This window comes from Vombatus ursinus, unplaced genomic scaffold, assembly GCF_900497805.2.
Source record: "Vombatus ursinus unplaced genomic scaffold, bare-nosed wombat genome assembly UNPS02005659.1, whole genome shotgun sequence".
NCBI lineage: Eukaryota > Metazoa > Chordata > Mammalia > Diprotodontia > Vombatidae > Vombatus > Vombatus ursinus.
Genome location: NW_020945437.1, coordinates 26,130,617 through 26,149,845, shown reverse-complemented (window position 1 = coordinate 26,149,845; position 19,229 = coordinate 26,130,617). Strand labels below are relative to the sequence as shown.

Sequence of the window (19,229 nt, the reverse complement as noted above, 5' to 3'; positions counted from 1 at the left end):
GAGGAGAGGAATCAGCCTTAATGAGCAGGGAAGCCTCTCCTTTTGTGGACAGAGGAAGAGAAGAGAGTGAGTGAAGATGCAGAGGAGCTCTGAGGATGAAGGAAGGGAAGGGAGAGGCCTCACACTCAGACTCACACTGCACTGTCTCACCAGGACTCAGCCTCCTCACAAAATCTCAGAGCTGGAAGGGAGCTCAGAGACCACCTAGTTCTACCAGCCACTGAAAGGAAACCACTGAAAGGTCTAAAACATTGGGGGCACATGGTCATCCAGCCCCTGGCTGAAGACCTTCAGAGGCCTTGGCCTCTACTGAAGCAGCCCCTCCCACCTGGGGCAGCTCACCTGGACAGGAAGGATAAATAGGCCTCCTTTTCACTTCTAGCTCTTGCTCCCAATTCAGCCTCTAGGGCAAAAAGGAAGAAATCAGGTCTAGTTCTGAGGACACTGGTTCATCTGGTGGAAGTCAAACATGGGGTCTCTAAGCAGTCAGAGGGCTGTGTCTCTGTACCCCACCAGCAGACCCTACACTGTCATCCGGTTCACAAATGTCTTTACAGGAGTTAAGCTCATTTCCCCACCTAGAGAGTGAGCTCTTCAGGGGCGGGGCCTACGCTGTTTGACTTCTCTCTCCTGCTCCTTCCCTACCCCAAGGGCCTAGGACAGGTCTGGGCAGACCCACAGAAGACTCTCAGTAGGGACCTTGATAGAAAACTCCTCCTCTGAAGCATTACAGAAAGAGCCCTGAGGCAGAGAGGGTGCATTTCTAGACTAGGGACCAGGTTTGGCCCTAGCCTTTGCCGTGTCCCCGTGGCCATGGCTACAGCCCAGCAGTTAATTAGCTCCTGAAAAGCTGCCCTTCTCTAGAGCAGAACAGTTAGAATCTAGAGTTGCAGTTGAAAGAGATCTTATTCATCATTTAACTTACATTTCACATTTGAGAAAATAAGATTCAAAGCAAAAAGGGACTAATTTACCTGATAAAGTCCTTGACAAGTGCCAGAGATGAGATGCGACCCTAGTTCTCCTGACTCCAAAATCCAGCTTCCACTTTTGTTTCAAAGGAGGGTCTCCATTTCCTCCTTTCACTAATCTCTCTAACACAGGCCGCCAGATTCATCTCCCTGAAACACAACTGTGGTCATGTCACTTCAGCTGCTCAAGAAACTTCCATGGCTCCCTATTGTCTTAGAGTCCTCCACAATCTGGCTCCACCATAACTCTCCAATGTCGTGGCCCCTCCCTCTACTCTATTCTCCATGTTACTGATGAGGACAGTGGAGCACTGGGCTCCTGGGAGGCTGGGGGAAGGGAAGGTTACTAAAAAGGTGAAAGATGCTGACAGAGACAATTTTGGCATTGAAGAGTGTCATCTCTGGAAGGAACCTCAGAGGTTATCCAGGGCTGCTCCTCTATTTATAGAGGAAGAGAAAGCCTAATGACCTGTCAAGTTCAATTAGCCACCAAGTGACAGGGTCACAATTTGCAACCAGATCTTCTGATTTTCCAAGGCTCAGGCTGTTTCTTCTCTCCTGTATCACACTGCTGTCCCCAATCCCATCCTTTTATAGTTGGTCAGACCAAGGTCTAGAGAGGGCAATGGACCAATGTGACAATTTAGTGGACGGCTGACCCCAGGGCTGCTGGAATCCAGGCTGCTCAGCAGAGAGCCAGAGAGAGTTTCTCAATGGGAATGTAAGAACCAAACCCAGAATGGACTTCAGAAGAGAGTAGCATCCTCTGGAATCAGGAGATCTGGGGCCTAGTCCAGTCTCTCTCATTACCTCTGTATAATCCCTTGGACAAGTCTCTTTCCCTCTCTGCTCTGTGGCCCTCTGTCTAATGATGGGGTTGACTAGATGTGATCTAAGGGCCCATCATCCCCTGAAAGCCTCTGACTCTATAAGGACACAGCTGTGAGGTGGTGAGAAGAGGCCTGAATTGGGAGGCAGAGGACCCAGGCTTCATCCCTGGCTCTGTGACTTACAGACTGAAGGATGGAAGACCTCTCTCTCCCATTTTCCTCCCTGTAAACTGAAGCAGTTAGGCTAGATTCTGTCCAAGCTGTCTTCCAATTCTTCTATTCTCTTCTCTGAAGTCCTGGGGAAGCTTGTTTTGGGGGGGATGTTTAGAGGTTGGTGAAAGGGAGGAAGATGGCATCATCAGCGCACAAAGCCACCATCCTCGCCAGGATTTCCTGAATCCTGATACCCTCAATACTCCCACCCTAAACTGGGTCACAGGGATGAGGGACCATGGTTTCCCTTTCTGATTCCCAAAGTAATGGAGTTTGGGGACTTACTTTCAGAGAGGATCCCCACGTCTGAGAAGACACTTCTTAAAAAGATTCTTCTTGTTTTACCGGTGGTCTTCATTGGTTCCCTCTTTATGATTTATTTCTTCTGCCAAATGAAACTTCGGAGAACCAGAGGTAAGAGAAGGCCCTGTCCTTAGGCCTTTAGTCCTTCCATTACCCACCAGACCCTTTGATTATTGCTGTGAGAGGGATCTGAGGATCCCTTATTGGTTGGAGTAGGGCCCCTCCCTTGACTCTGAACCTATGATCTGGCCTGAGAGACCTAGGCTTTGCTGGGATGACAGAGAAACTCCGGAGTGATCTCTGTGATAGTTGGGTTGGATCAAAAAGGATTATCCACTGGGAGTTAGGAAGATGGACTCTTGGGTAGAAACCTCTTAGTCATGTTCTCGCTTCAGCCTAATCCTCCACAAACCCCCATCCAAGAACTAGTTTCTGGGTTACTTTCTAGGTCTAGTGGAGGAATGGAGATTGCTGAGGCTGCCCTTTGCCTGGCAGCCTGCTATTAGAGTTGTTCCCTTCAATCCTTGAATGTGGACCTAGTCTCAGGTACCAGCCCCAATCTATCCCTGCATGTCCTAGTCTGCTCTTCCTTACTCTGCTGGCCCTTACTCAGCTAACCTGGACTCATACCCTGTCCTTTCCCCAGGCCTACCCACCCACAGGCTGACTCAAGGAATTAAGTAATTTTAATTTGAATAAAACATTAATCAGTGATTTCTAGGGGTAGATCAAACTTTGCCTCATCTGAGGCATCATCATTTATCTTCTTGTTGAAGCAGCCTGGCACCAGATGCCATCTCCTCTCCCCAGCATCCTGGCAACTCTACTCCCTGTCACTGCCTCTAGCTTCTCTGCCTAAGTGAGTCAGCTTCCTCTGAATGATTCTGCCCTGGTTAACTGAGGCCCTGAGATTGAGGGTGGGGGGATAGTTGGGGCTTCCCCAAAAGTCAGATCCTCAATGCAGGAGGACATCTACTTTGATCCCATGTAGGGACTCCAAGTCTCCCTCATTTGTCACTTGTTGCCTGAGACTATGTCCTTTCAATTGTTGGACATTCTACTCTGTCCTTTACCAGGAAGATTTTTATTAGACCAGTTGAATTGGGTCTTTTCAATTCAAATTTGTTTAGAAAACACATTCTCATTTTTTCTTATTTTTATTTTAAATTTATTTCCTTAACATTTTGTTATTTTATGTCACTTATTTTTATCTTCTCCCTAATTTAGTTCTTATGGATCCTCTTCCCTTTTTATTTTCACACATCTTGGATGTGTGACCCTGGTTAGACACCTACCTCTCCTTGCTCTCTAAGGGGAGAGGTAGCAGAGGAGGCACAGACCAGCAATGCTAATGAAAGTTCTTCCTCCAGAATTTCCTAGACCAATGAAATGCCAAATCCATTCCCTTATCCTTTAAAAAATCAGTTATATTTTCTTTTAAAATGTTTTATCATCAAGAAAACAATTTAGTTTAAATCCGTATTGTTAGGGGAGATGAGGTTTCCTGATTTTCCAAGATTCAGAGGGATAACAGGGGCAAGAAATGGGCCTGAGAACTTAGAAGTAGAGAGAAGGAACCTAGAATAACCTTACTGAGTGTTAGGATAAAAAGAGTAATAGGATCTCCCCTTCTCCTTTCTCTTCCCTACTCTCTTCCCTTACTGTAGCCTCTGATATTCCAGACTAACTCCCCTTCCCAGTCATGAGGTCCCAATCTCCCAGCAGATCCTTTTCATGTGGTTCACAGTTGAGACCCCCCCCCTTGCCTCCCTAGCTGTAGCCCTAGAAGAGCAGGCAGGGACAATAGGCTTCCTTCCCACACCCAAAGGAATTGGGGGTTCCTCTTTCACTTTTTGATCTCATATACTTTCTTATTTTTCCAGAGAAGTGCCTCCTTCACATCTATGCCCCTAAAGGGCCAGGTACCAGAAGAGGCAGGATAACTTGGTCTACCAACTTTAGGGATGGTCTATTTCTCCTTCAAAAACCCTGACTTGATGTATCTCATTTCCAGAGCTCTTCCCTTCAAAACTTGAATGTGGAGCTGGTCCCAGGAACCAGGCCCAGTCAATCCTTGAATGTCTTAACCTGTCTTCCCTTACTCACTTGGTCCTTACCCAGCTAACCTGGCCTCATACCCTGTCCTTTCCCCAGGCCTACCCACCCACAGGCTGACTCGAGGAATTTAGTAATTTTTACTTGAATAAAAAAATAATCAATGATTTCTAGTGGTGGATTGGACTCTGCCTCATCTGAGTCTCATTTATCTGCTTATTGAAGTGGCCTGGTCCAGGATATGACTGTTGAAGGAAGCCTCAGCTATCCCTCCTCAGTCTCAGGGCCTCAGTTTATGAGGTGCAGGACCTGAGCCATCTCCAGTCTTCCTGATGAATATCTGGTCACTGGATCCAGATGGCTCTGGAGGAGAAAGTGAGGCTGGTGACCTTGCACAGCCCTCCCTCACTCAAATCAGACAATTGCACGCCATGTCACCATCTCCTTGATGTCATGGTCCTCTTTGAGAATGAAGGATAAACCACAACAACAAGAGGCAGGAGGCTACCTCACCTAGGACAGAGGAGCTGGAGGCAGTGACAGGGAGTAGGGTTGCCAGGATGCTGGGAAGAGGAGCTGGCATCTAGGACCAGGCTGCTTCAATGAGCAGATAAATGAGACTCAGATGAGGCAAAGTCCAATCCACCCCTAAATCATGGTTCAATGTTTTATTCAAATCAAAATTATTTAATTCCTTGAGTCAGCCTGTGGGTGGGTAGGCCTGGGGAAGGGACAGGGTATGAGTCCAGGTTAGCTGGGTAAGGGCCAGGGGGGTAAGGGAGAGCAGGCTAAGACATGCAAGGATTGGCTGGCCCTGGTTCCTGAGACCAGGTCCACATTCTAGTGGTTTTTATTTCTTATTTCTTCATTTGCAAATGTATTACACTTGCTTTATCAAAATATTGCTAATTCTTATAAAATAACTGATTTTGTTTTATTGACAGAAGATATTATTCCATGGTGTTCAGTTCAAGGAAGAGGACGGAGAAGCAGGAGGGACCCACTTGCCCCTCCTGAGGAGGCCCAACTTCCCCATACATCACCAGAATCTTGATAGGTAGAGCAGCATGACTGAAGAGCAGTGCCTTCTTTTGTGTCCCCTTTCCCTTCGGCGGGGGAGAGGGTGGTGGGGGGGGGGGGATAATAGGTTGTGTTCAGGGAAGACAAATAACTTTGGTGTGAGGACTGCCTAGCCCAATGGTGAGAAACCTGTGGCCTTAAGGCCACATGTGAGCTTCTAGATCCTTAAGTGCAGCCTTTTGACTGAATCCTAGATATGAATAAATACAAATGAATCTTGAAAAGATTTGTTCCATAAAATTTGGATTCACTCAAAAAGCTGCAATTAAGAACCTAGAAGGGTACGTATGGCCTTAGCATTACAGGTTCCCCACCCAGCTAGCCCTTTTGATAGCTACTCATCCACCTCTGGTATCCAGAATCAGCATTCCCCCAACTCTCTCCTGTGGCTCCAAGAAGCTGTATAGGAAAAAAAGCTGTATAGGAAAAAAACTTATATGTTCTAAAATGTTTATAGCAGCTCTCTTTGTGGTGGCAAAGAACTGAAAATTGCAGGAAGGCTCTCTAGAGATGGTGATGTTTGAACTGTACTTCAAAGGACTGGTAGAGACTCAACAGGAAGAGAAGAAGGATGTTCCAAACATACGGAACTGTGTGAGCAGAGGCTTGGAAGTAGGAAGAGCAGAGCAACCTCAGGGCACAAGACCTGGTTCTGATGAAGAACAGAGCACATGAAGGAAGATGGGATAAGGTTGGAATGGCAGAAGGGCACCACATTGGGGAGGTTTAGCCCAGTATCAAGGCCAAGCAAAATTTGAGTAAGCTCCACAATAAAGAGCCACTGAAGATTTTGGAGGGCAGGAATGGCCTGAGCAGAACCAGTGCTAAGCAGATGAGGTGAGCAGCTGATGGAAGAATGCCAATGGTCTCCATCCTTTCTGGGAGGTTGCAGCCACTTCTTTACCTGGTCAATTTCTAATCTATTGTTTTGTGTGATGACTAACTTTTCAGCAATACAAGGATCTAAGACATCTCCAAAGGCCTCATGATGGAAAATGCTATCCACATCCAAAGAAAGAACTACGGAGTTTGAATGCAGATTGAAGCATACTATTGGCTATTTTTTTCTTCTCTTGTGTTTTGTTTCCTCTTTCTGGTGGTTCCTCCTATTGGTTCTAATTCTTACTTACAATCTCACTAGTGAGAAAATATGTTTAATGGGAATGTTTATGTATAACCTATATCAGATTGCACACCATCTTGGGGAGGAAGGTGGGGAGGGAGGGGGAGAAAAATTTAAAACTCAAAAGCTTGGAGGCAGCTAGGTGGTGCAGTGGAGACAGTACTGGCCCTAGAGTCAGGAGGACCTGAGTTCAAATCCGGCCTCAGACATTTGATACTTACTAACTGCGTGACCCTGGGCAAGTCACTTAACCCCATTGCCTAGCCCCCCCCAAAAAAAAACTCAAAAGCTTATGGAAGTGATTATTGATAATTCAAAATAAATTAATTTTTTAAAAAGACCATCAAAATATAACAAAAAAAGTAAACTCAGAAGATATTACCATTAACTGAAGCTTACTTATCTGGCATGTTATCAAGGCCAAAAACGTGGAAAATGTCAGTGATGGCATAGCATCCTCTCTAAAGGAGTAGGGTTTCCTGAAGGACACTAGCACCTACAGTGAAGAGGAAGGGCTCTTTCTGAGTTGGAGTTTCAGGTATGGTTGCTGTCCAGTGCTGAAGTCCTGAGAGGTTGATTGAGTTTTTTTTTTGTTTTGCTTTTGAAATTTGAAAAAGATAGCAGTTAGGACAGCACTTGCAAACTAATTAGAAGACTTCTTGGTTATACCACACAATCTGAGACAGAGTGGAAAATCCTGTGTGTTCCAATTTCACCAGTCCCTTGACATTTTAATCTCCCTTTCACAAAATTTGCCAAGCATCTATATACCAGTCTCGCAAACTTCTGTTTATGTTGAAATCATCACATGGAGGCTGGAAAATGAGGTGAGAAGAGAAAAATAAGAACTTTTAAAAGTCAATTAAATGCAAAGAACTATGTCTAGTGCCATTAATAATGGAAAGATACACCGTTCTAGCCTCCTGGGGGTAAGATAAGGGCCACTTCCATCTGAATGGGCAACTCTTAGAACAGATTAGTCTAGGTAATTAGTGGAAGTGACATCTGCTCAAAGCTATACTTTGCAAGAAGAAAAATGACTAAGACAGTATTTATGTGAATTCAAAATTTAATCCCCTAATCTCCTAACTCTGGCTATAGCCAGAAGAGCTGACCTCAGAGCAGCACTCCTAAAAGCCAGCCACAAGTAGCTAGGTAGAATCCTTTGGCTTGCAACAATCTGAACACATTAGACCCTCTTTGATTCTAGTGTCTCAGCTGTTAAAAGTCTGCACAAAGAGGTTGACCTGTCAGGGTCAACCTGGAGATGGAGAAAAAATATTAATAATGTAGATAAATCACCAGAAAACTCATCATTAAGGAGATTGCAATAGTTTTGATAATCACACTTCTTCAGTTTTTTGTTTATAGGGCAGGTCAGTAGGTCCCTATGTAAAAGAAAGGAGTAAATAACCTAAAGCCATCCTTGCCCAGAAGACCTAGAAGAGCTGTACCATTAATGAGCTAATATAATTCTCAAAGTTGCTAGAGTGCTGGCACCATCTCGTGGGGAAAATGAGCAACTGCTAAAGATTAGGCAGATCAAAATGCATCTGTGAGGAGAGGCAGAGAAAGAGCTGCATTTACCTGCCTCTGACAGTGGGTGATCACAAGTTAATCACTTAAACTCTCCAGGCCTCAGTTTTCTCATCTGTAAAATCAGGAGATGGATTAGCTGGACTATGAGGTCCTTTCTAAGTTTAAATTTATTACCAATAAGTGGAGCCCCAGAAGTGAGGGATGGTAGGTGAAGAAGCATGAAAAAGAAGGATCATGATTCTGTCTGGGAGTAGAGGATAGCAATGTGCAGCCATCTTGTAGGGAGCTTGGACCAATGATTGATGACATTGAGTTTCGTTTGGACGAAATAGTCCACCAGAAGGAAGGGTAGCTAGCAGGGGTGTGAAACTCAATGTCTCCCCTTTTCTGTGGTTCTACTCAGGGAAGCAGTCTAAGTCAAAGGGACTATAGAGGACCCAAGGGAGGAGAGCTCAGGGATAGAAAGAAGGGAACCCTTACTCCCCTAAAAAACCCCAAGTTCTTTCCCTTTCCTGGCAACCCCACCCAAGGTAGCATTTTAAGCTGCAAGTTATCCATATAGGCCCCTGAAGAGGGGAAATGAAGATGCATTGTAAAGGAAAGGGAATGCTTCTTAACTCTCTATAGGCTAAGATTCACATTCTTTCATAAATAAAGCCTGGTTTATGAATTCTGCCTTATGAGTCTGAGTGCTTGTAAGGGTAACTGATGTCCACCTTTTCGGGGAGGGCTAAAGAGGGTTTGTCATTTTTATAGATAAGGGATCTGAGACTTAGAAGGGTTGGATGGCTTGCCCATGCTCACCCAGCAACTAAGTGACCAGGACAAGATTCCAATTCAATTATTCCTGATGCCAAGTTTAGGACTCCATCTATCTTAGTGCAGAATTTGAATACAGTTCTTCCTGGCTGGAAGTCCACCCCTCTAGCTACTGTGAACCCTTATCCTTATCTAGTGCCTCTGAAAATAAAGGAGGCAGAAGTGTCTAACCAGCCTCCAAGGACCCTACAGAATGCTACTCCTTTCATTCCTCTTCTCACATAAGATTTGGAAGGTAATTAGTTTCCCTGGCAAGGACACAGCCAGACTTGTCATGTCAGGAGTCCTGGGATGGCCCTCCTCTCTCCCCCAAGCCCCTCCCTCACTTGCTCAGCATGAAATCCTTTTTTCCAGAAAGCGAGGCTTTTCTTTCCACTGTAAGAGATGAAGTTCAACATGCAAATACTCTTAAGAGGAAAAAAGGGACTTCACATTAAAGTGTAAGTGGCTTATATCAGATCATTTTCACCTGGAACGTTACATCTAGAAAGGAGTGTAAAGATTATCTTCCTTCCTAAAAGTAAGGAGTGATGAAGGACTGGGGAAAAGATTACAGAAAACACCATTGTGGAAAGGGGAAAGGACCTATTTGTGCAAAAAGATTTTTAGTGGCTCTTTTTGTGGTAGCAGAGAATTGGAAATTGAGGGGATGCCCATCAATTGGGGAATGGCTGACAGAGTTATGGTATATGAATATAATGGAATACTATTGTGCTATAAGAAATGATGAGCAAACAGACTTCAGAAAAACCTGGAAAAATTTACATGAACTGATACACAGTGAAGTGAGCAGAATGAGAACTATTTGCACAGTAACAGCAATATTGTATGATGATCAACTGTGAATGACTTAGCTATTCTCAGCAATACATTGATCTAAGACAATTCCAAAGTATTCATGATGAAAAATGCTATCCACCTCCAGAGAAAGAACTGCAGATTGAAGCATACTATTTTTGACTTTCTGTATTTTTTGTGTGTTTTTTTCCTTTAGGTCTGTAGCCTCTTTTACAATATGACTAATATGGCAATATGTTTTACATGATTGAACATATATGACCTATTATCAAATTGCTTACTGTCTCAGGGAGGAGGCAGGTTAGGGAGGGAGAGAGAAAATTTGAAACTCAAAAGTTTTTTTTTAAATGAATGTTGAAAATTTTCTTCATATATAACTGGGGGAAAATAAAATATTATTTAAAAATAAAAAAAGAAAGAAAGCACCATTGGGGGTAGGGAAAACTCTGAAGACAAACATGACTAGCTTCAAAACTTTTATTTGAGATATTCCTTTTTTAGAGGAAGATTTCAGGAGCTTTGGACCTGGCTGTGGGTCTTAGGCCTTGCTGGTCTCAGTTAGCTTCCCAGGACCTTGGAGCAACTCTAGGGCACCTTCCCCTTGGCACTATAGCTTTCACCTATAACTAATTTCTAAATTTCCCTCAAACTGAATCACAGCCTATGGGACTGGGTTCCCTAAGTTTTCCTGCACTGTGAGCCTGCTAGGTTGCATGGGCTCAAAGATCTGGTTTCCCCCAACTTCTACATTCCACCTACTTTCTACTGCTGTCATTGTATCTCAGTATCCCATTCTAACAACTTCTTCCTGGAGTTATACACTCCAGATTACAAGCATGCATTTTCAAAGACTTTACAAGAGAATAGAGATGTTAAACATCATAAAAGAAATCACAGAAAGATTTATATGAATGAATGCAAAGTAAAGTGAAGCCTGCCCATGAAAACAATATATACATGATGATTCTAATATCGGGAATAAAAAGAACCCAAAAAACACAACAGAAACTAATTTCTGTGAAATTATATTGACCAAGTTCAACCCCAAAAAGGAGTTATGAAAAGATATCTCCAACTTCTTTGCCAAAGCTGGAAACCATCGATGTGGAATGTTACGTTTAACATGATATTTTGTTGAGATTTTAGTTAGTTTTGTGGAACATTTTTTCTTTTTCTCTTTAAAAAATATCTTTATTATAATGGATGGTTCTCTGGGAGGGAAGGAAGAAAGATCTAGTGAGAAATGTAGATTGTGTAAAAGATGTCAATAAAATTCATTTTAAAAAAGAAGATCTCTGAATAAAATGATTAGATATGCACAGAAAAGACTACCTCATCCCAGACTGGGAGGTCTCCCTAAACTTCCTAAGCAATTCTACTGTGCTCTGATTCCTTAGGCCTGGCTTGGTCCATGACCCACCCTCAGCCTGGAATATTTAAAAATGGAATCTCCCACCCTCACATATTCCCATATTAATTTACTCTGGATTGAGTTTATATCCTATAATCCAAGACTCACCTCAGCCTATCAGGAAGTCTTCTGATGACATGGAAAACATTTTTAGTATTATATCCACATTTGTGCCTAATTACTGGCAAAGGGAAAGGCAAGGAAATGTGGGCAAAGGGTTCCCATTACCTCAATCCATCAATCAACAAGCATTTATTAAGTATATACTATGCTGTGCTAAGTGCTGGGGATACAAGGAAAGGCAAAAACAGTCATTGTCCTTAGGATACATAGAGAACAGATGGAAGAGAAGGTCTTGAAGCTGAACACATTCCCCCAAAAGAGCATCATCATCATAACTACCATTTATAGAGAAATTTAAGATTTGCAAAAAGCTTTATACATATTATTTTATTTGAACCTCATAACATCTCTGGGAAGTAAGTATTATCATTACTATTCCCATTTTATAGAAGATGAATCTTTAGCTGAAAGAATTGATGTGATTTGTCGGGGGTCACACAGATAGTAAGTGGTTTAGGCAGGATACAAACTCAGGTCTTCCTGACTCCAAGATCAACTTACTTACCAATGTCCCTTGACAAATGATCTTATCAAATTATTATTTATGCCTCTCTCAGTGGGCCATCCTCAGACACCAAGAACCCTGTCTGGATTCCTCACCTCTGTTCCCTCACTAGGGGACCACTGAGCAAGAAGTAAGAAGGATGTTTATGTCTTTATACCAACAGAGGAAAAGTCAGCCTGATATTTATTTTGCATTTCCCTCCTGCTCCAGGATATTTATGGGGTTGAGAGGGCCATTTTTTTCTTAAAGAGGAAAGTATAAGTTGTTCATATTCTTGGCCTTCCTGGAGATTGGGAATGCAGAGCTGATAAAGGTTAAGATTAATGGGGTCCTTTGGGTAACCACTTCTGAAGTGCTATGATGTAGGGTCCATCCATTAGCACCACAGAGCAGGCCTGATATGTGAGAGAATATGAGTTGCCTTTTCAGGCTGGCCTTAAAATAAAGCTCCACCAGTAAATTATCCAGGATCAATGAGCATCGACTGTGTGCTTAGCCCGTGCTTGAGCTCAAATGGAGCTACAGAATCATTGGTCAAATATTACTGAGAAATGTTTGTAAAGACAGATGACGTTCCCCTTCCATCCTGCTCCGGGAAGAGCTGAACTCAATTACCTCTGAGGAGGACCTTTCCAGGTGTGACTGTCTGTGATTATGTAACCAGGCTTTGATCATGCCCAGATTATCTAAAATGGAGGCACCCATGTGAGAAGAGTCAGGACAAGACATTCTGTATTTCCCTAACATATGAGTAAGAAATGCTTCTTCCCACTGACTGCACAGCCTTGGTTACATCTTTAAACTACCAGACTGGATCAGCACCTCTCTCTCTTTCCAGCTACAGTCAGGGGTGAAGGTCCTATTTGCCCACTGCATGGGTACCATGCACCAAGTTAAGTGTTGGGGTGGTAGGTTCACCTCCCTCCAACACCTATCTTTGTCCCTGTGGCCACAAGAATTGGATTAGATGTTTTGGTCCATTAAATAAGTTCCCAAAGTGGGCAATACTGCCCCCTGGGGGTGCTGGAATGATGGGGGGGGCAGTTGTAGCCTTAAGTGCAATTGGGAGGCATTTAATAAAAATAAGAGGATAATGGAAGCATAAGGAAAGAAGAAAAAAGAAGAAAATTTTGATATTCATACATGTTTCATCTGTTGTGTGACAGAGTTAAAGTCATAGTGATTATGTTATTTTCCAAATAAACATACAAAATGCAAGTTATAACCAATCAGTGGTCAAGTCCACCCACAGGTCTTAACAAGCAAGTCTTGGCAGGTGAGCATGTTGTGGGGAAGTCCATCATGCATCAGCAGGAATATGTGCATATAATGACCTGTTTACAAATGACATTATGTGGTTACATGACACAATATTGCATCATCAAAATTTCAATGCAGAAAAAATTTACAATACAAATTTACAATAAATTACTAAATTTAAGATGCATCATTTTAAAATATATATTTTATATATTTTTTTGAAATGACACAAATTTCAAAAAAAAAAAGTTAAAGTTAAATGCCTAAAATGTTAAACATTTCCAGGGGGATGCTGAGTAATTTTTTTTTAAAGGGGACAGTAGGCCAAATAAGTTTGGAAACCTCTGGTCTATTTCATTTATCTTTTTCAATTCCAGGCATAAGCCGTCAAGTCTATGACCTGGGAACCTGAGCATTGGTGACCTTGGAGCCAAGATTCTAGGCCCGATGTTGCTATTACTTGGGCTGGGAAGCCCTGAGAAGCCAAAGTACCAGTATGTAAGCCCAGTGGGGCTTTGGACTTGTAACTTGGTGGGACCATGATATATAGGAACTAAGTGAAAGTGTGAACCTAATCCCTCTCCTTTCCCCAGAGACTGAGGTAGGGTAGGTGCTGGGGGAGATGCTTAAACGTTTGTTCTTGCCATACCTTTGAAGCAGATATAACTTTGTAAAATCTAATCTGACTCTGCAGTGGTTAAATGAAAATGAAGTTTTAGGACCCCTAAAAATTAAGATGACATAATCAGTAGGGTCTTGAGGCAATAGTAGAGAAGAGAGATCCTCCCAACTCTATTAAGAGTACCAGAGAACCCTGAGGGAAGGGTAAAATGTAACACACTGGGCTTTTGGGCCAGTAGTCACTATTAGTAGTACAACAAGAGTAGTCACTATTACATATTACTATTATGTATATTACGTATACATACATATGTGTATTACATATACACTATTACATACACATGGAGTTACCCAACCCAATCCTAAGCAAACAGTGTTGGCTCTGACATTAAATATGTGACCTTGGGCAAGTCACTTCATTTCTTTAGGCTTTGGTTTCCTAACTGTAAAATGAAGGGGGCTCAATCAGTTTAAGATCTCTTTTAGCGCTAATATTTTATGATTCTGATAACTCACTTGTCATGGGACCAGATTTGGGTGAGGGTAAGCAGAAACAAGGCTCACTATAGAAACTTCTTCAGGGGCAGCTAAGTGGTGGTGTGGATAAAGTGTCTGGAGTCAGGAGGACCTAAGTTCAAATCCAGCCTCAAACACTTAGTAGCTGCGTGACTTGGAATGTCATCTCACCCTTTTTGCCTCAGTTTCCTCATCTGTAAAATGAGCTGGAGAAGGACATGGCAAACCACTCCAGTATCTTTGCCAAGAAAGCCCCAAATGGGATCATGAAGAATCAGACACAACTAATTGACTGAACAACCAAATAGAACCTTTGCCCAAAATTGGCCTTTTAATTCAAAGAGGTTTTAATTACTTAAAGGGAAGGGCAATTGAAGAATATGAATAGGAAGATAGTCTCAGGGACAGCTTTAAATGTCTTTAGGGGTAGGAGTAGTTTTTGGTTTGTCTAGATCCCCCACCCCCTCCCCCCAATATCTGCTATACTCTAAACTCTCCATGGTCCTAAACAGTCCATCCCAGTCTGATCCAATGACATTCTTATGAATGGATTTTTCATATATCATATCATAATTGATCTTTACAACATCTTGTGAGGGAAGCAGAGTAAGAAAAATCAACCCCATTTTACAGATTAGGGTACAGGTTCTTAGAAATTAAGTAATTTGCCCACATTCTCACAGCAAAACAGGATCACATTATGGACTTTTAAACTTGGAAAGAACCTTAGAGATTGTGAGATCATAACAGAATTCAGAGCTAGAAGGAACTTCATTCATCATCTTTCCCAACCTCTTCTTTTTTACAAATCCTAGAGAGGCAAAATGACTTGTCCAATGTGACACAGCTAGTAAATGTCAGAGTGTGGACTTGAGCCCAGGTGTTTTAACTCCAGTATTTTTTTTCTACTTTCACATCTCAGAACTTCCTGGATCCTTGGTCTTTGCCAATTCTACAGGAAATGTTCTTTTGGACACTGTAGCCAAACATCTTCTGATCCTCATAATGTCATACAATGAGGGGTCAGAGGTCAAGCAGGTATTCTTCTGCCAGAGTGAGCACCTAATTAAAGCATTTATAGTTAAGCACAGGGGTATGGACAACATTTCTATGGTCCACATTTTTGCCCAATAGAAAATGCTTTTAAATGCCTTGAGGAATACTGGGCCTGAGCAATGGGGGCAATAGGTGTTGGATTGTGTCCTAATAGGGAGTAGGAATTAGGATAGCAGGCTAGAGACTAAGAGGAAAACACTGGTATGAATTCTGGGTTACAGGGATGTGGTATGAAATGGAACTGCTACAGAACTAAGGAGACGACATCACTAAACACTGTGAATCAGTCATACAATGTATATGAAGTCCCATGGCTCAGCAACACCAGAGGGAAGTGTGGGATAGCAAGAGCACTGTATCTAGAGTCAGAAGTCAAGGGTTCAAATCCCATGTATTGGTCTTACTAGTTGTGTTATTATTGACATGTTTCTTCCACTCTTGGTTTTTCCATTTGTAAAATGGTGATAATCAACCTAACATACCTACTCAAAGGTCTGTTATGTATATCAAATGAGATTTCATATGTATATATATATATATATATATTACATATACATGTATGTATATATATGTGTATAAAGAGACAGAGAGCACTTGATAAACTATGAAGTGTGATTTAAAGGTAAGCTGTTATTCATTCAATAAACATTTAGTAAGCAACTGTTGTTTGTGGAAGAGATGCGAACTTTGGATAAGGTGGGCATAAGATGCACAGAGAATTATAATGGATAATATTATGTGAAAAGTGAATCTGAATGGTGAAAAAATGCTATGGGAAGTCCCAGGGAGAAAGTTCTTAACCAATTATAGGGGTCAAAGAAGGCCTCCCATATGAGGTTGAGTTGTGCCTTAAAGGATGAACAGGAAGAATTAAACCATTGAAGTGAGGAGGATACTACAGTCATGAATCAAGACAAATCAACAAGCATTAATCAAATGTCAGGTATACATAGTGCTGGTTTCTGGGGATACAAAGAAAAGCAAAAATAGTTCTTGTCCTCAAGGAGTTTATAACCTAATGAGGGAGACAATATGTAAACAACCATATTAAAGCAAGATAGATATAGGATAAATTGAAGATGATCAACAGAGAGAAGAAATAGGTAAGGTTTCTTAGGAAAGCAGGGTTTTAGCTAAGACTTGGGAAGCCGGGAGTTGGAGAGGAGGAAGAGGGAGATTAATCTGAACAAAGGGGACAGCCAGTGAATATGCATGGTGTCAGGAGATGGGCTGTCTTGTGGAAGGAATAGCAGAAGAAAAATAATTCTATTTATGAGAAATAATAGTATTGGAGACTGCATGGCACAGAGGGAAGAGCACTGGAATTGTAGCCAGAGGACAGGGGCATAAATCCCAGCTCTGCCACTTAAAATGAGGGTGACCTTAGGACAAATCATTCAACCTCTCCATATATTTTCTGTAATCCTACAGAGGATCAGCCAAATACAAAAGGCAGATATTTTATCAACCCCTACTGTTGTCTGAACATTAGCTATAAAATAATAATAGCAGAAATAGTGATTTGTCCCAGGACTGTTTCTATTGGTACTCAATTGTCAGAGAGGAAACTATAATTACATTGAGGGGGGAAGAGGAGAAGGAGGAAAAGAAGAAGGAGGGGAGGAAGAGGAGGGGGGAAGAGAAGCAGGATGAGAAGGATAAGGGGAGGAGGAGGAGGAGGTGAAGAAGAAGAAGAAGAAGAAGAAGAAGAAGAAGAAGAAGAAGAAGAAGAAGAAGAAGAAGAAGAAGAAGAATTAAGAAGAAGGAGGAGGAGGAGGAGTGGCACACTTATTCTATCTCTGTTTGAAAGACAGGCCAGCAGTCTCAAGATCATAAACAAGTACATTAGGGTACAAAAAAAGAGCCCCAGTCAACTAACAAATATTTATTAAGCACTTACTATATGTAAGACACTGAGCTAAGCTCCATGTGCCTGATTTTCCTCTTGGTAGCAGAAAATGAAGCCCAGATGGGCTATAGATTTTGGAGCCAGCTAACAAAGTTGAGAAGGCCCTAGGACTAGGAATGGTGCTCCTTTGTACCATAATCTCCAAAGTTTCAATCCCATCAACTCTAGTCTCTGCCCTATATCCTAAATCTCTACCACGTTTGGTCAACTACATACCCCAGGCAGCTAAGTGGCATATTGGATGGCCTTGGAGGTGAGAAAACCTAAATTCAAATTCTGCCTCAGATACTTACTAACCATGTGACTCTGGGCAAGTACCTTAATCTCTCACAGTTTGAATCCCCAGAAAGTTGGTCTGGAACTTTGTACTAATGTGACCTTGAGCAAATCATTTCTACCTCTCAGAGCTTCATTTTTCTCCTTTGTAAAAACAAGGGATTATCTGGTATTATTTTTAAGGTATCTTTCCAAATTATATTTTATAATCCTATGGGGGGGGCAATTCCTAAGCTAGGGTCCATGAGGTTGTTTCTTAAATATTTTGATAACTACATTCCAATATAGTGACTTCCTTTATTATCCTGTGTGTTTTATTTTATTAATTTAAATGCATTAGGAGCCCATTGCCTTCACCAGACTGTCAAAGGCATCCATGGCACACAAAAAGGTTAGGATTCTCTGGTCTCAGAGACCCATGCCAGCAGATTACAAGCCCTAGAAAACCCTGCCAAGATGGAAAAGCTTCAAGAATGGGCCCTGTGACAGACTGTGTTTGTTATCTGAGGTTCAGCCTAGCTAGCTAAGCATGGAGAAACTCATCCACAGAAGGCTGGCCACCAGGAGGCGAATGTTTTCATTCAGAGCAACTCAGTTAAGGCCCAGAAGGCTTACTTACTCAATCTCTTAGTAAGTCTTTGAAAAATTAACATATTGTCCATTCTGATGACTTTGCCACCCCCACACACCCCTGCTATGGCCAGTCTGAGCCTCTGATTCCTACACCACTGAGTGGGAATGGTATCCACAGTGTGAGATATCTCCATGTGCCAGACTCAGAGAGTAGTTGGCGCAATAGAAACCCATTCTGGAAGGAACTTTAAAAGTCACTTAGTCCAGCCTCCCAACTAGGGCAGGAATCTCTTCTATTAAAGCCTGATTGGTGGGTGGGGGTAAGGTGAGTCCCCCAGACTCCACCTGAACACTTCTAGGGATGAGGCAGCCTTTTCTAGTGTTGGATAGCTCTGGTTGTCAGAAAAAGTCTTCCCCAGGACTCAATCACACACACACACACACACACACACACACACACACACACACACACTCCTTCAAAAAGGAGGGAAATATTGGTCCTGTCCAGCCACACAATTGCAACTGGTGGGGGAGGTGATGATAGAAAGGAGCAGAGATATAGTAGGCAGGGCAAGTTAGAATGGAAGGCATTTCCATGCCCAGGGAAATGGAACTAGACCTCCCCCAGCAGTATACTCAGGACAAGCCTCTCACACACCCCAACTAGGAAGGCTGAGGCGGCTCAGCTTGGGGAAACTGTGCTGGAGAAAACATGCATGCCACAGCAATGGAAGGCCACACAGTGAAGAGAGGAGCCAAAGTCAAGCTTGACCCTACCAGGAAAAAGCTAAGACAAGAGGTCCAAGGGAAGAAAGCTGCTTCTTTCCTCTCCATCATCTTGGTTTCCTGTTTCCACAATAGCTTTTTAGAGTCATTTTTTTACAGGTATTTGGAAGGTAAGGGGGAGAGCTCAAGCAAGTCACTTCTTTTACTCTGCCATCTTGGCTCCACGATAGCTTTTGATGGTAGGATTCTCTTTTGTTTGTTCATCCTTCCAGCCTACTTCCTGACTCCAGACCTGATGTGAGGGTTGGGCTCTGCCACACTCTAGGGGAAAGATCTGGGTGGTCCTGTTTCTGCTTTCTTGGGCTATTGAATGTTACGTTATTCCAGGGTCTTCGAGACAGACAGCTTTCAGTACTTTAAAAGTGGTCTAGGCCAGGGCAAAGTCTGATTGCTGCCCCATTCCCCTGTCTCACCTCCAGTCTGAGTCAGAGCAACAAGAGAACACTGCTGGATTCAGCCCCT

The 19,229-nt window shown here is 42.6% G+C and overlaps 1 protein-coding gene across 7 annotated transcripts in view; it reads left to right on the top strand.

The window, feature by feature from the left end:
- Positions 1-5,467, top strand: part of LOC114032778 (butyrophilin-like protein 2) — a 105,428-nt gene extending 99,961 nt beyond the window's left edge. For 5 of the 7 annotated variants that reach the window (XM_027848221.1, XM_027848222.1, XM_027848215.1 and 2 more), the window contains 2 exons: positions 2,306-2,428; positions 5,317-5,467. In XM_027848221.1, coding sequence (XP_027704022.1) covers positions 2,306-2,428; positions 5,317-5,426 — 233 coding nt within the window. In that variant the 3' untranslated portion in view covers positions 5,427-5,467. Of the gene's footprint in view, positions 1-2,305; positions 2,429-2,765; positions 2,882-5,316 lie in introns of those variants that run through there. The other 2 variants (XM_027848219.1, XM_027848220.1) reach the window with 2 other exon arrangements.
- Positions 5,468-19,229: the final 13,762 nt, after the last annotated feature.